General features: G+C 41.9%; 1 protein-coding gene across 1 annotated transcript in view; it reads right to left on the bottom strand.

Annotated features, from left to right (window-relative positions):
* Positions 1-3,850: 3,850 nt before the first annotated feature.
* The window catches only part of SYBU (syntabulin), an 86,028-nt gene continuing 75,597 nt past the window's right edge, over positions 3,851-14,281 (bottom strand). The window contains exons 4-7 of the mRNA XM_023725911.1: positions 12,322-12,455; positions 11,199-11,425; positions 8,572-8,721; positions 3,851-5,673 (exon numbers count right to left, since the gene is read on the bottom strand). Of these exons, the coding sequence (XP_023581679.1) occupies positions 4,569-5,673; positions 8,572-8,721; positions 11,199-11,425; positions 12,322-12,455 (1,616 nt within the window). The 3' untranslated portion in view covers positions 3,851-4,568. The remainder of the gene's footprint in view (positions 5,674-8,571; positions 8,722-11,198; positions 11,426-12,321; positions 12,456-14,281) is intronic.

Raw genomic sequence — 14,281 nt, 5'->3', positions numbered from 1 at the left:
CACCACAGTCCCAAGTCTCAGATGCTTATATGGCCTTTGTACTCAGAATGAGAATGCGTCCTCTTACTGTTAAACCATCAGAGCACTGACAGACAAAATTTTGTGAAAGGATTAGAAAGCAACTCCGTTAAGCATTAATTTGGGACAGTTAAGAGGATTAAGTTTTCCGCAGGGCTTCTAACTGATTCATTGGTTCCCACCCCCTGCTGAGAATATGCAGTTCCACCCCAGATGTACTGAATCAGAATCTACATTTTAACAAAATCTCGTGGTGATTCTCAGACAAAGAATGTAGATTGATCCAGTGCATCTGGGTGGAAATGCAAATTCTTAACTGGGGTGGAAATGCAAATTCTCATCAGGGTTTCAGAGCAGAAAAGAACTGGTTCAAAGTCCTGTTTTCTGGCGTCAGCCAGAGTACTATTTCAATGAACTAAGAGTTACCATATATGAATGGGGAGCCTTGATGGCACAGCAGTTAAGCCTTCGGCTGTACCAAAAGTTCGTCAGTTTGAATCCACCAGCCGCTCCTCAGGAGAAAAATGTGGCAGTCTGCTTCCGTAAAGATTACAACCCTGGAAACCCTATGGGATAGTTGTACTCCATGCTTTAGGGTTGCTATGAGTCAGAAGTGACTTGATGGTAGTGAGTATACCATATACATGAGAACTTACATGAACTGGCAGTTATCCAAGAAGTTGGTATATAGTGAAATGTTTTTCAAGCTGTTCTCTGAGGTGTTACCAAGACTACAGCAGGGAACAAGAGGGAGAAACATGGAAGCACTCTGCCCAGTGCTGCTACACCAAAAATTCACTTTTTTGTGTTTTATATATTGGTTTCTATGTTCAAAACATTTTTAAAATGAGTATCCTTTTAAAAACTTGAGCACTACTGACATAGTCCAATCTTTTAACACAAACTCTGAGTAGTGATTAAGCTTTCTTTGAATTGTAAAATTCTTTGGAATTATTGTTATAACCATTAGTTATCACAATCTTTGTGATAGTAGGGGAATCAGTAGTCACAGCAGAGGATATCTTCCAGTGTTTTAAAAGTAATTACCTGAGATAAAATGGTTTTCTTCTACTTGGACTTTCTAATTTTGTTGTTGTTGTTCCGGACAATTGGGAATTGTTGACATTCTTTCAAAATTCGGTAGCTATAAACTATTATTTTTAATTTTCCAGGTTATTGCTTCATTGTGTACATTTTGCCTGGCAAGAATGGAAATATGTGAATTTTGTAAAAGTGATCACTGACCCAAAATGAAGTCAGAAGCTACCCCAAACTTTTTAAAAGGAAAAACCATCAAGAGAAAAACATATCAGACCCAACCAATAGTTAGGCAACGCCTATGATACATGCAAATCATAGACTTCCTTTTTCTCCTGCCGCAAATGTCAGAAATGCTTGGCATCTAAGTAGATTGCATTCCCCTCCCCTTTCTGAGCAGCTCAACTTGGAAAGGTCAGCATATCCCTTTGGGAAAAAAATCTTTTCTTCTAAATTGGAATGTTTGCACACATAACTGTAGGAAATGTTTAACATTTGCTTTGATAGGACAGCAATTTGTTCAATAGAGTGGAATTGTTCTTTTTTCCATTTTCCTGCCTGTTTGTACATCATAGGCATCCAAATTAGTGAAAACAACTTTTAGGGGCTTCTTTTTATGGGATCAGTTCATCCTGTCCACAAATCCAGCCAACGCCTTGGGCTTTCGAAAGGCGAGCTATGTTCCATCTCTTGTGTACTCCAAGGGACTCATTTGTGAAAGATTTTGTTCTGAATAAAAGCAGTAATTTTCCATAGGCTACATGCTGAAACCCTGAAGGAGAAGAAGGAGGGGGAGGGAAGAAGAAGACCGAGAAGAAGAAGGAAAAAATAAGGAATAACTGCTCCATGATCTTTTACCTTTGTGCAATTTTGTTCCAGTGTGGGTAGGATATGCAGTGTCCAAAATTTGTCTCAGGTAGGTTGCTTTGTTTGAATCTTTTGATTTACTTAAAAAAGGATTTGGAACATTAAGACGACAAAGCAATTTGCTATTTGTGATCAGCTGCCTACAATTCAATAATCAACAGAAATGTTTGTGGTTCGAAGAGAATTCTCACTGGGGCCCATCTTTCCATGTAGCTTGAATGGATGAACAATGCTGAGTTTGTATGGGTTATCTTCGTTTCTGTAGCAACAAGTGGATACCCAAAATAAGCTTACAATTTTTCTTAAAGTGAAAAATCTTTAATTCAGCAACGACTAAAACACAAGACGACTTTAAGGAAGATACTAGCATCTAGGTATTGGTATGAACTGGACTACAGGAAGGAACCTGAGTCACTATGGTGCAGTGTTTGGTGACACTTCCAAGTATTCACCTCCAAAAATAGTCTCCCTTCCACTTTGGCCAAATCCTTTTATTGCTGACTAGAGCTGCACGATGGGTGCTGTGTAAGTGCACGTGTGTTTTCCAAAAGAAGAAATGTCTTATCAAAGACAAATCACCCCTCTCCACACATACATCCACATGCCCTGGATCCTATGGCTACTCATCTTCTCAAGGAGTTCCCTTCTTCAGTTGTCCCTTTCTCTCGTTTGTTGTTATGGATTGAATTCTCCCCCTGCCCCCGTTATGTTGACGTCTTAACACAGAATCTGTGAATGTGACCTCGTTTGGATACAGGGCTTTTGAAAATATCAGTTAGCAAAAAATATCAGTATCATACTGAGTAGGGCGGGTCCTAATCCAATATGAGTGGTGTTGTTATAAGAGAGAAAAGACAGAGACAGATACAGAGGGAAGGCAGAATCAGATTGGAGTGATACAAGCCAAGGACTGTCAAGGACTGCTGGCCATCAACAGAAGCTACAAAGAGAGGCATGAAACTTCCTCAGAGCCCTTAGAAGGAATCAACAAGGCCGATACCCTGATACTATGGGATCTCAGCCTCCAGAATAGGCGCCCTGATGGCACAGTGGTTAAAGTGCTCAGCTGCTAACCAAAAGGTTGGTGGTTTGAATCCACCAGCCACTCCACTGGAGAAAGATGTGGTCGTCTGATTCCAAAGATTTACAGCCTTGGAAACCCTATGGGGCAATTCTACTCTGCCCTATCTACCCTGTCCTATAGGGCTGCTATGAGTCAGAATCGACTCGATGGCAACAAGTTTTTTTGGGTTTAGTCTCCAGAACTGTGAGACAATTCATTTTTGTTCTCACAAGCCACCCAATTTGTGGTACTTTGTTATGCCAGCCCTAGGAAGCAAATACAGCCATCAATTTGTTTTTATTGATCATCTGCAAAAGCACAAAAACAAAAACATACTTTATCTCAATGTTGGGGGGGGGGTGGGAAAACCTTGACCTCATATCCCCTTGTAACTATCACTCACTTCTGTACTGCCTTTCAAAGTAAAACTTAAAAAAACAAAAGCTGTGTACACTGATTTTTACTCTCTTCCATTCACTCTTCAACACACTCCAATATGGCTCCCATCCCCATTTTGCCCCACAAAATGATCCTGACACAGTCACATATTCTTTCTACTGCATACCTAACCTATTTTTAAAAAAATTAACCCAACTTTCCTGAAAGCACTCAACACATGCTTATGTACAAAGAAATGCATGGGTAATTTAAAAGTGAAAACAAATGATCAAATCTCTTTATTCAGAAATGAACTTTTGTTAAAGACGGTAGGAAATCCTCACCTTTCTTTCAGAATTATTTTTCCCTCTTTCTCATTTCTTATCCTATTCCATTTTACTGATTCCCTGTTGATAAAAGATGAAAGGATCTGCTACTCATTTAGTCTTTGTCATATATAAAAATAAAATCACAGACAATGATCTCATGAGGGGATACATTTATTAAAATGGAAACACTAATCTTTATTTTGTCATGCTTAAATGTGTAGTTACAAACAACTTCCAATAAAACACTATATATAGTAAGCAAAAAATAAGTTAATACATTGTAAACCTACATACAATTTCATCCATTCACAGGTTTAAGAACAAACAAGCCATTTAAGACTTTGGAGCTACATTTAGTAAAAAAAACTACTCAAACCTTATCAACCCCAAGTAGGACACTAAAGAGCTACTCCAGACTTCTTCAAACCAATTACACAAATACATTTTTATTTTTGGTTACAGTCCCCTGCTATGCACAAGACCATTGGAATGCTGGAACAATTACACGTTTTACAACGGCACAAAGCAAAGCAAGGAGATAACATGCCAGCCTTACAGAAGCTGTCTTGAAAGTGCAAACTTTGCATTTTCTCTTCCTGTACCACTGGAATAAGAATGGGTACCTAAGACGACACGGCAGGGTCATGAGCATGCTTTTTATACCACACTGGTGGGACATTTACTTGAACCAGGTCTCCATGCCTTTGAAGATACCTCCGGTTTTAAACAGCGAACAGGCTTCAACTAAATATAGTGCAAATCAAATACCAAGGAGCAAAACGACCGACTAGAGACCGCCACAGGTTGACCTGCTGTTTCTCCACTGGCACAATGCCACACGGGACAAACTGGCACACTGTAACAACACCTTCTATTTAGGTTTTGATATGAAAGGCGGTACGGCGGAGTGAATGGAGGGCAACCACACAGCAGCCCCGGAGCAAGGCTCCGATGTTGTAGACAGGATCTGTTCCCCCTCTCTGAGTACTGAATACCCACAAAATGGTGGGGACCACAGGGGCAGCCACAGCCAGGAGATCTACCAGGAAACTTCTGCTCCAGTACTGCTTTGCCACATCCCCCCGAGAAAATGGGATGATGCCGTCCAACCTCTCTTCTGTGTAGGCTGCAAAATCTAGCTCTTTCATGAGGTGGTTTTCATGAACTTCCGCCTCTACTTTGTCGTATGGTATCTCCACAGGAGACAAAAGGATGGCTGAGTTTGGATTTCTTGGAGTTAAATCAATCACTAAGGTAGGGATGGCCTCTGGGGAGCTTTCGGTCGGCTCAGCCCCAGACTCATCAGGGGATGCCGAGCTCGAGGAACAGGGGTCCTGGAGCTTGAGCAGGCTCTGAATGAGGTCGGAGACTGCGGGGCTGAACGGCACCACGTCGGTCTGGACAGCTTGCTCCACCACCACACTGCCCTCCTCCTGACCCACCGCAATAGGGAGGATCTCAAGGACCTTTGCTCCAGGGGTGGAATGAAGAAGGGCCAGGTCTCCAGACTCTGTGGCAGTGGCTGTCACCATCTCATCAAACAAATCTGTACCATCAGCCATACTATCTCCCACCAGCAGCTCGCTGTCAGCCCCTTCCTCTATGACCTGCTCTTCCAGGGACAACCCATCTGCCATCTTGTCAAAAGAGGTGTTTAGGGTGAAGCTTTTCACTGGGGAATCATATGGAAAGTCTAGACACAGTTCATCCCTCAGGGAGCCATTGTGTGCCATCTCCATACTCTGAAGGAGAGACTCCAACTTCTTGTTTTGGATATTTATGTCCACAAAATACTTCTGGATGCCTTTATCTTTATCAGCCAAGCTGTTCCTCATAGTCTCGATGACCTGTTTGAGTTGTTCAATCTCTTTCCTGGCTTCCTTGAGGGCTAACTGAGCCTCCACCCGGTGGCACTCCTCTTCAATCCAGTCTTCTCTCATACGGGCCAGCTGGGACTTGAGCTCCACAATTTCACTTTCCCTAAAGTGGGAAGACAAGCAGGCTTAAGGAAAATGTCAACTTTGAAATAGGGAGAAAGCAATTCTGACACACAGCCAAGAGCCTATGTTCTTCCAATTGAAACACAGAGGTTGCATCAGTTTTGAAATTTTTTTCTTTGACAGGTATTAGCCATGAACTCCCTTCCTCAACTATAAAATAGCCAAAATAATAATAGTAATCAGAATCAGAATCAAAATCTCTACTACTGTTTTTTTGGAGCGCTTACTATTTATTACAGCCCTGGTGATGCAGTGGTTAAGTGCTTGGCTGCTAACCAAAAGGTTGGTGGTTTGAATCCAACAGCTGCTCCTTGGAAACTCTACAGGGCAGTTCTACTTTGTCCTATAGGGTCACTATGAGTTGGAACTGACTCAGAGGCAATGGTTTTTTTTTTGTTGTTGTTGTTTTTGATTTACTATATGTCAGGCATTGCACTAAGTACTTTACAAATGCCATCTCTATTCAATACTTAATATTTGAAATTTTACTATTAGAATACATTAGAGTCTCTTAACCTGCTATTATCTCCACAGCCTAACCTTTCATAATGTCCATAACAGTTTATGGAAGGAAAATCCGTTTCATTTTTAATTACCTATCAGGGACATACTTTCTAGACTTGCAAAATAGTCTGATCTTATTCCAATGTTCATTTAAAAATATTTTTTAATCATAAAATGCTACATGTTGCAAGGACATTATGAAAAGTTGTTTATCCTATCTCCTCTCAGGTAAGATGACCTTAAATCCAGCCTAAACTGAAGAAAATCTATCCTATTTTTTAGATCCTTCACAGGAATCTATTTCAAGATCTTTGATGAGAAATTCTTCCTTACGTGTAATATAATTTCTTCATAATCAATGTAAATATATGTCCTCATATGTTCAGTGAATATGAAGCACAGGTAGTTAGGATATTCATATATTTGTTGTTGTTAGTATTGCTTTCAAAAGACCAGGCTTGAGTATTTCCTCAAGTTTCACTGCTTCTCCATACATCTCTCTCATGAGGGTTCATATGGTTACCTCAAACATAAGACAAATATTTTCAGAAATGGGAATCTGACTCACCCCAGAAGTGAATTTGGTTCTCAAGTCTAATTCAGGCAGGTGAAGAACCAAATTAATTTGGAAGAGGAATGATGTTCCTCCTCACATTCCCCACCCATCTGTCTAGGGTTTTATCAACTAAAGCCATTGAGTCTTTAACATAGCCTTGTGGGAACAGGGGAGAACCACCGGGCTGATAAGGTTTGCTGAATCAGACCCCTCGGTTCCCACAGAGTGCAAACCCTACCCTCACCCTGAAGTGCTGCTACCTAAACAAGCTCTGGGAGTCTGTCCCAAAAAGTTCCAGGGAAAACCACCAGACAGAAAACAACTGGCCTGTCCCAAGATGTCAAAGGTCTTTCTGTCTGAGATAAGATCTCATAGGCATGGCCTTGGTTTTTTTGTTTGTTTTTAACCTTAACACTTGGCCAAGAATAACAAACCTCTTCCCTCAGCACAGAAATAGCCGCAGGATCACAATGCACACAGCCATCCATGCTCACAGAGGTAATCAGGGTTTAACAGGGGCCCACTCATGTGGAACCTGTACATAGACCAAGACGCAGTCATTCAAACAGAACAAGGGAATACTGCATGGTTTAAAATCAGGAAAGGTGTGCATCAGGGTTGTATCCTTTCATCACACTTATTCAATCTGTATGCTGAGCAAATAATCCGAGAAGCTGGACTATATGAAGAAGAACATGGCATCAGGATTGGAGGAAGACTCATTAACAACCTGTGATACCCAGATGACACAACTCTGCTTGCTGAAAGTGAAGAGGACTTGAAGTCCTTACTGATGAAAATCAAAGACCACAGCCTGCAGTATGGATTATACCTCAACATAAAGAAAACAAAAATCCTCACAACTGGACCAATAAGTGATACCATGATAAATGGAGAAAATACTGAAGCTGTCAAGGATTTCATTTTACTTGGATCCACAATCAACACCCATGGAAGCAGCAGTCATGAACCAAATGACGTACTGCATTGGACACGTCTGCTGCAGAAGACCTCTTTAAAGTGTTCAAAAGCACAGATGTCACTTTGAAAACTAAGGTGCACCTGATCCAAGCAATGCTCTTTTCAACTGCCTGATATGCATGTGAAAACTGGACAATGAATAAGGAAGACCGAAGCAGAATCAATGCCTTTGAATTATGTTGTTGGTGAAGAATATGGACTGCCAGAAGAATGAAGAAATCTATCTTGGAAGAAGTACAGCCAGAATGCTCACAGAAGCAAGGATGGTAAAACTTTGTCTCATGTACTTTGGACATGTTATCTGGAGAAGGACATCATGCTTGGTAAAGTAGACGGTCAGCAAAAAAAAAGGAAGACCCTCAACAAGACACAGTGGCTGCAACAATGGGCTCAAACACAGCAATGATTATGAGGATGGCACAGAACTGGACAGTGTTTCCTTCTGTTGCTCACAGGGTTACTGGGAATTGGAACTGACTCAACAGCATCTAACAACAATAACAAAGTTTGTAGGCCATTCTATTGTAAGTACCAGATTGTTCCTGTGAGTGTTCCTGCCATTTAAAAATAGTCACACACACACAACCAGTCAAAGCTGTACACGCCCAGAAAAAGCAGAGGATTCCCTCTAACTGAACAGTGTTCCTTGAACTCCTGGAACAGCTGAATCACACACAATTCTGAAATGCTCGTTTGAGAGACTGATTTAAAAATTTTGGCAACAATTAAATAAAACCATTTTTCTTCTTTCCTATTTTCCTATAGTTTGGGTTTATATATCATTTTATGGAAAAATGCATTATCCTAAACCACAGTATGCAATTAATGCAGACTCACCTTTCATGAAGCCGGCGCTCAGATTCCTTAAGCCTGGTCTTGAGATGTCTCACTGTGACCTCTTTCTGCTGCAGAGGAGTCAAATACTGCTCTGGATTGGGGGCTTTGACACCATGATTTTCACCGCAAGACATGTACCTTCCAGACCGCCTGAAACAACCCAAGTAATGAAATGTTACTTTTTGTCCTGTGTCCTTTATGATAAAAAGCAAAGAACTAGATGGTGCCCAGCTACCACTGCTGGCTGTTCTAATCAGGGCCACAACAGACAGACCCTGACAGAATGGGAGAAAAACGTGAAATAGAACCTAAAATTCCTAAAAAACAAAACAAAAAAGACAACTGGACTTACTGAACTGGTTAAGACTGGAGGACTCCCCAAGACTACTGCCTTGAGATACTCTTTAAACCTTAAACTGAAACTAACCCCAGAGGTCACCTTTTAGCTAAACAACAGATTGGCTCACAAAATAATGAATATCACCCGTAAGCACTGTGCTCCTTTGAAAAATCATCTATATCTATATGGGACCAAATGGTCAACAATTACTTTAAAACAAAGATGAGAATGTAAGGGGGAAGGGAAACTAGATTAACAGAAACAGAATAACCAGAATGTAAATAATGAAAATGTTCACACATTGTGAAGAATGTAATCAATGTCACTGAACAATTTGTGTAGAAATTATTGAATGGGAAACTAAACTGTTGTGTAAACCATCACCTAAAACACAATAAATTAAAAAAAAAAAAGGCAAAAGAACACACAGCTACCAGCTTGAGAAAGGATGGCAGCCGTATGTTGGGGTCTTACGCCTCAATGAGTAGTGACTTCACTTCAGAAAATGGACTTTAATATATCTGCCAATCTTAAAACTGTTAATTACTTGGAAGACTAAGGGGTGGGTGTTTATTTGTGGAAGGGAGGCAGTGGAGAGGAGGTTATTCTATGGTTTAGAAATGATCTCATACAAAATAATGCATAATTGTCTACAGTCTTGTGATGTCTGTTCAGAGCAACATGCTGTTATATTAAAAGGACAATGAGTAGAAGGCGGGGAGAGGGAAGGAAGAGCGAGATGACCTAACTTTCCACACAATGTGCCACTGCCAAGGGATTCTGATTATTATGAGCTGAATTCAAATTGTTCTGAAATCAGTCCCCTGGTGAGTATGCTGATTTGGTAGAAGCTGAAAGTTTTCTTATTCTGAAGGGGACAAGGTTACTCCCTCTCACCAGAATGTGTTTTGTGAGAGAAGCACCCAATGTTCTACAAAACATCGCTAGGTGGAACTGTGACCCTTCTCAGGAATGGTCAAGGCTGGGCACCCCTGCTGTAAGAGGGCCGGCTAGTGAGAACAGGACTTCCAGAAGAAGACTGCAGGAGGGCTGGCAGCTTCTCCCTGACTCTGGAGCCAATCCAGTCCGCTCTACTGGCCCTGCTCCTCTGTGCCTGAGCTCCTTCCAACACGGGCTGCATCCAGGTCCAGCTCCCAACCCCTAGTCCTCTTGTCTTGACCCCTTTGGGTGTGTGGTTCCTTCCTTCCATCTGTAAGCCTCTTCATCCTCCCGGAACTAATCAACTCCTTGTTTGACCTTCAGCTCTCACTTTAATTCATTTCCTCAGGGAGGCAGCGATTCCTCCAGACTGAGTTGAAACACTTCCCGCCTCTCCTTTTACATAGTCTTATAGCAACAAGTAGTTGCAGAATGATCTTAATTTGTTTTTGTCATTAGATAGCTAATGTCTTTCTCCTCCTCTGGATGGCAAGCACAGGGACCTTCTCTGTCGTTCAATGTTCTATTCCCAGTGTTTAACACAGTACTGACACATTGGGGTAAGCGAACTAACAAACAAAAACAAACAGTTGCTGCCAGGTTGATTCTGACTCATGGTGACCCCACAGGTGTCAGAGTACAACTGTGCTCCATAGGGTTTTCAATGGCTGGTTTTTCAGAAGTAGATCACCAGGCCTTACTTCCAAGGCACCTCTGGGAGGACTTGAACCCCCAACCTTTCAGTTAGCAGCCAAGTACATTAACTTTTATACCACCCAGGGACTCCGGCCCATCCCAGTATTCAATATGTATTCTGTGTCTGAATGAATGAAGGAACAAACACATGAACAGGTCTTCCCTGTTCTGAGGGAAAATGTGTAGGACCTTCCTCCTGCCACTGTGCCAGTTTTCCTCCCTAGTCAGTAACTGGGAGCCTTGGTGGTACAGTGGTAAGAGCTTGGCTACTAACCACAAGGTCAGCAGTTCAAATCCACTAGCTGCTCCTTGGAAACCCTATGGGGCAGTTCTACTCTGTCCTATAGGGTCGCTGTGAGTCGGAACGGACTCGATGGCACCTAACAACCACAAGTCAGTAACTACTTGGACTGCTACAACTTGTTAGAAACTGTGGTTTGTGCTCTTTCTGCAGCAGCCCTTGTAGGATTATCTGAGTGTGGGAAAGGAAAGAGAAGTGTCTTATTGCAGATGAAGGCAGGTAATAGAGAGTTAGCAAGAGCTGAATAACGTTTTTCTTTTTTTTAAAAGAAAATCTCACCAAGTAGGAAAAATAAGAACCATGAATTAGATGGTGGATAGGATCATGAAGCAGGAGATGAAGGGGACTCACCTCATGACTGGGCTGCAGTCACTTCCTTTGTAGGAGCCAGAGTTGCTACTACTTGGGGAAGAAGGTGCATAACTGGAATGGACGTTAATGGGACTCAGCTGATTCCGGCACAGAATGGACAGAAGGTCCTTTTCCCGTGGGGCTGGTGGGCTATTGACAGATTTGTGTGATGAACCTCCATTGCTCCGCCCATGGGGACCTCGACTGGGAGAAAAGCAGAAAAAACGCTAAGATACTTGGGGCTAGAGATGTCCAAATGCTAACGTTTTACTCCTCCTTGAAGCTAGTTATTACTAAGAAAATCCAATTTAGAGCCTGAAAAGGGCTCTCATTATTGTGCAAACTGTTCTCCTCATGAGCAGCCTTCTTCCCACCTCCCCAACATTTTCTCCCCTTGCATTATTAGCACAAGCAATCTCTCTGCTCTTCTTTCAAATAATTCCCTCCCACAAAGCTGTTTTTGAATTAAGCCCAACTGCTTGCTAAGAACACAATAATGTAAAACACTGATTTGGTTTAGATTGATTTTTGAAGGTGTAGTTTTTGTTCCAGTGCACCTGTTCCAGTTTAAAGATATTCGGGTTTGGTTCATGTTGGGTAAGGAGATTAGGGCAGCTCATTTGGTGGATGGAGGAGAAGGGGATTGCCATAGAGGAGGAGGAGAAAACAGGACAGATAAACATAGCCCACATAAGTGTATCAGGTCTATAATTCTGACCACCTAAATATTTTTTTCTTTTCTTTACATCCCCAATGATTTAACACAACCCTAATTATTTAACTACTGAAATACTGTAACAGTCCCATTGTAGCTCCCCTACCTCTTGCACTGCCCCCTCCATCGAGGAGGCTGACCTTGTGGCTGGAGTGGCCTTTCAAAATGGAATTTGAACATCATTGCCCTCCTCAAAGTCATCCAATGGCTCCCACCACCTCCAGAATCAAAGCAGACTCCGTAACATGGTTCACAAAGTCCAATTGCACCCCACCCATCGAACCCCATTTTTCACCCATCCCCCCTCTTCCCGCTGTACTCCAGCATTCCAGATGACTTACAGTTTCCTGAAGGATCCACGCTCTCCATTGTCTTTATGTTTTTGAACTTACAATTTCCTCTGCCTACAAGGTTCTCCTCCCACTCCCTACCAGCTGGTTGCCTGCTGCTTCGAGACTGATGGTAACCTACTCCAAGTAGCCTTCTCTGCATTCTTCCTTCCCTAGGCCAGCTTAGGTGCCTGTCCTTGGTGCTCCCTAGTACTGTAAGCAAATTTTCATCAGGAAATTTATCGCATTTTATCACATGCATTGTTGATTGTCTTTCCACCCAGACTAGGGCATACTTGAGGGTAGGAACCTCGTCTTGTCTTTTCCATCCCCACTACTTCCTGGCACATGGAACCAAAAACTAGTTGCCGTTTAGTTGATTCCAACTCATGGTGACCCCATGTGTGTCAGAGTAGAACTGTGCTCCATAGGGTTTTCAACGGCTGACTTTTCAGAAGTAGATATCCAGGCCCTTCTCCCCAGGATCCTCTGGGTGGACTCGAACCTCCCACCTTTCAGTTAGTGGCCAAGCGTGTTAACCGTATGCACCAGTCAGGTATTCCCAGCCTCTTCTGGGAAAGAAATAAAGAATGACCCGTTAGTATAGATTACAGCAGTGACTCCTAGCTCACAGCAGAATTCTGGGAAGATTAGGGTGGCAATTTATCAGGACCAGGACCAGCTCTATTCACATGGAAGGCACTTGCTAAATGACTACTGAATGAATAAACTGGGTTTGAGAACTGGTGCTGCCACTTACTGGGAATCTGGGCAAGAAAGCTACTTAATTTCCCCATCTATATGGGGATATGTAATAACCTTTCCTTCCTACCTCACAGAGCTGATGTGAAAATCAAATGAAAGAATGCAAGTGAGTGCATTCAATAAGCTGTGAAAGGCAATTCAACTGTAGGATATTATTACAGGATAAACTTATTTGGACTTCCCTGTTAATCAGCTTGCAGAGATTTGACACCCACTCATATAAGAAAGAATCTGGAGAATGTTGAAAATACTTAAGTAGGATAACAGTCCCGTGCCAGGAACATTACTTAATGATATTACCAAAAAAAATAAAAGAGAAACAAGATACCTTTGGGATAGCAGTACTGCTTTTTGACAATTCTCCCTGAAATTTTAATTACAGTTGTATCCAACTAACACATCTCAATGAGAAATGTATTTCTATGTATGAGTGTGTGTGTGTGTGTGTGTGTGTGTGTCTGTGTGTGTGTGTGGCTGAACTCGGCTCCAAAACCATAATTACTTACTTGACATCAAATACAATTTCCACTAGCTGTCAACCCAGAAAATCACACATAAATGAAACATCACCAAATTCTAACGTTAATAGTTCTTTCCTTTTGAAGTCATCCAAATGGGCTCTCCCTCTTTTCGTGAGAAGGGGACACTTTATATGGAACAGATGGGCTGACGGCTTTCTGACAAACCAACTTCAGCAGCCCAGGGGTGGGAAAGACTGCATGAGTAACTGAAAGGAACATGGACTCTGGCTTGAATTTTCATCTCCATGCTTCACTTGTACATCTGGCACCAGCCAGTATATTTCTTAATGTGACTACGGGAACTATGGAGGAATACCCATTACAAGTTAGGAGAGAAAGTAAAGAGCTATTCCTAATTTTGACCTGGGCAATTCGATTCTGAGCTAATTTTCATTGAGGACTTTCTGTGATCCTTGCCTTTCTTTAGATGCTTTATGAACATTTAATTCTGACCATCACCCTGTAAGATGGGCACAATTATTAGCCTCCTTTTACACATGATGTAACTGAGTCTCAGGGAAGATAATTGGTCCGAGAACACACAGCTGAGCTGGGATTCAAATCCAGGTCTTCTGACTCTACAGAAATGTCTCCTACCTAACACAACATATGCTTTGGGCTTGTAAACAGATGTATGATTGGTGACATTGCATGATGGGCATCTTCTAAGAACTCATATGCTACACAGAATAAAGCAAGACTCTCCGAGCTATAAAACATTACCTAAAATACAGTCAAGTCTTCAATTATATT

Source organism: Trichechus manatus, unplaced genomic scaffold, assembly GCF_000243295.1.
Source record: "Trichechus manatus latirostris isolate Lorelei unplaced genomic scaffold, TriManLat1.0 scaffold00009, whole genome shotgun sequence".
NCBI lineage: Eukaryota > Metazoa > Chordata > Mammalia > Sirenia > Trichechidae > Trichechus > Trichechus manatus.
This window is presented reverse-complemented; position numbering and strand designations above follow the sequence as displayed.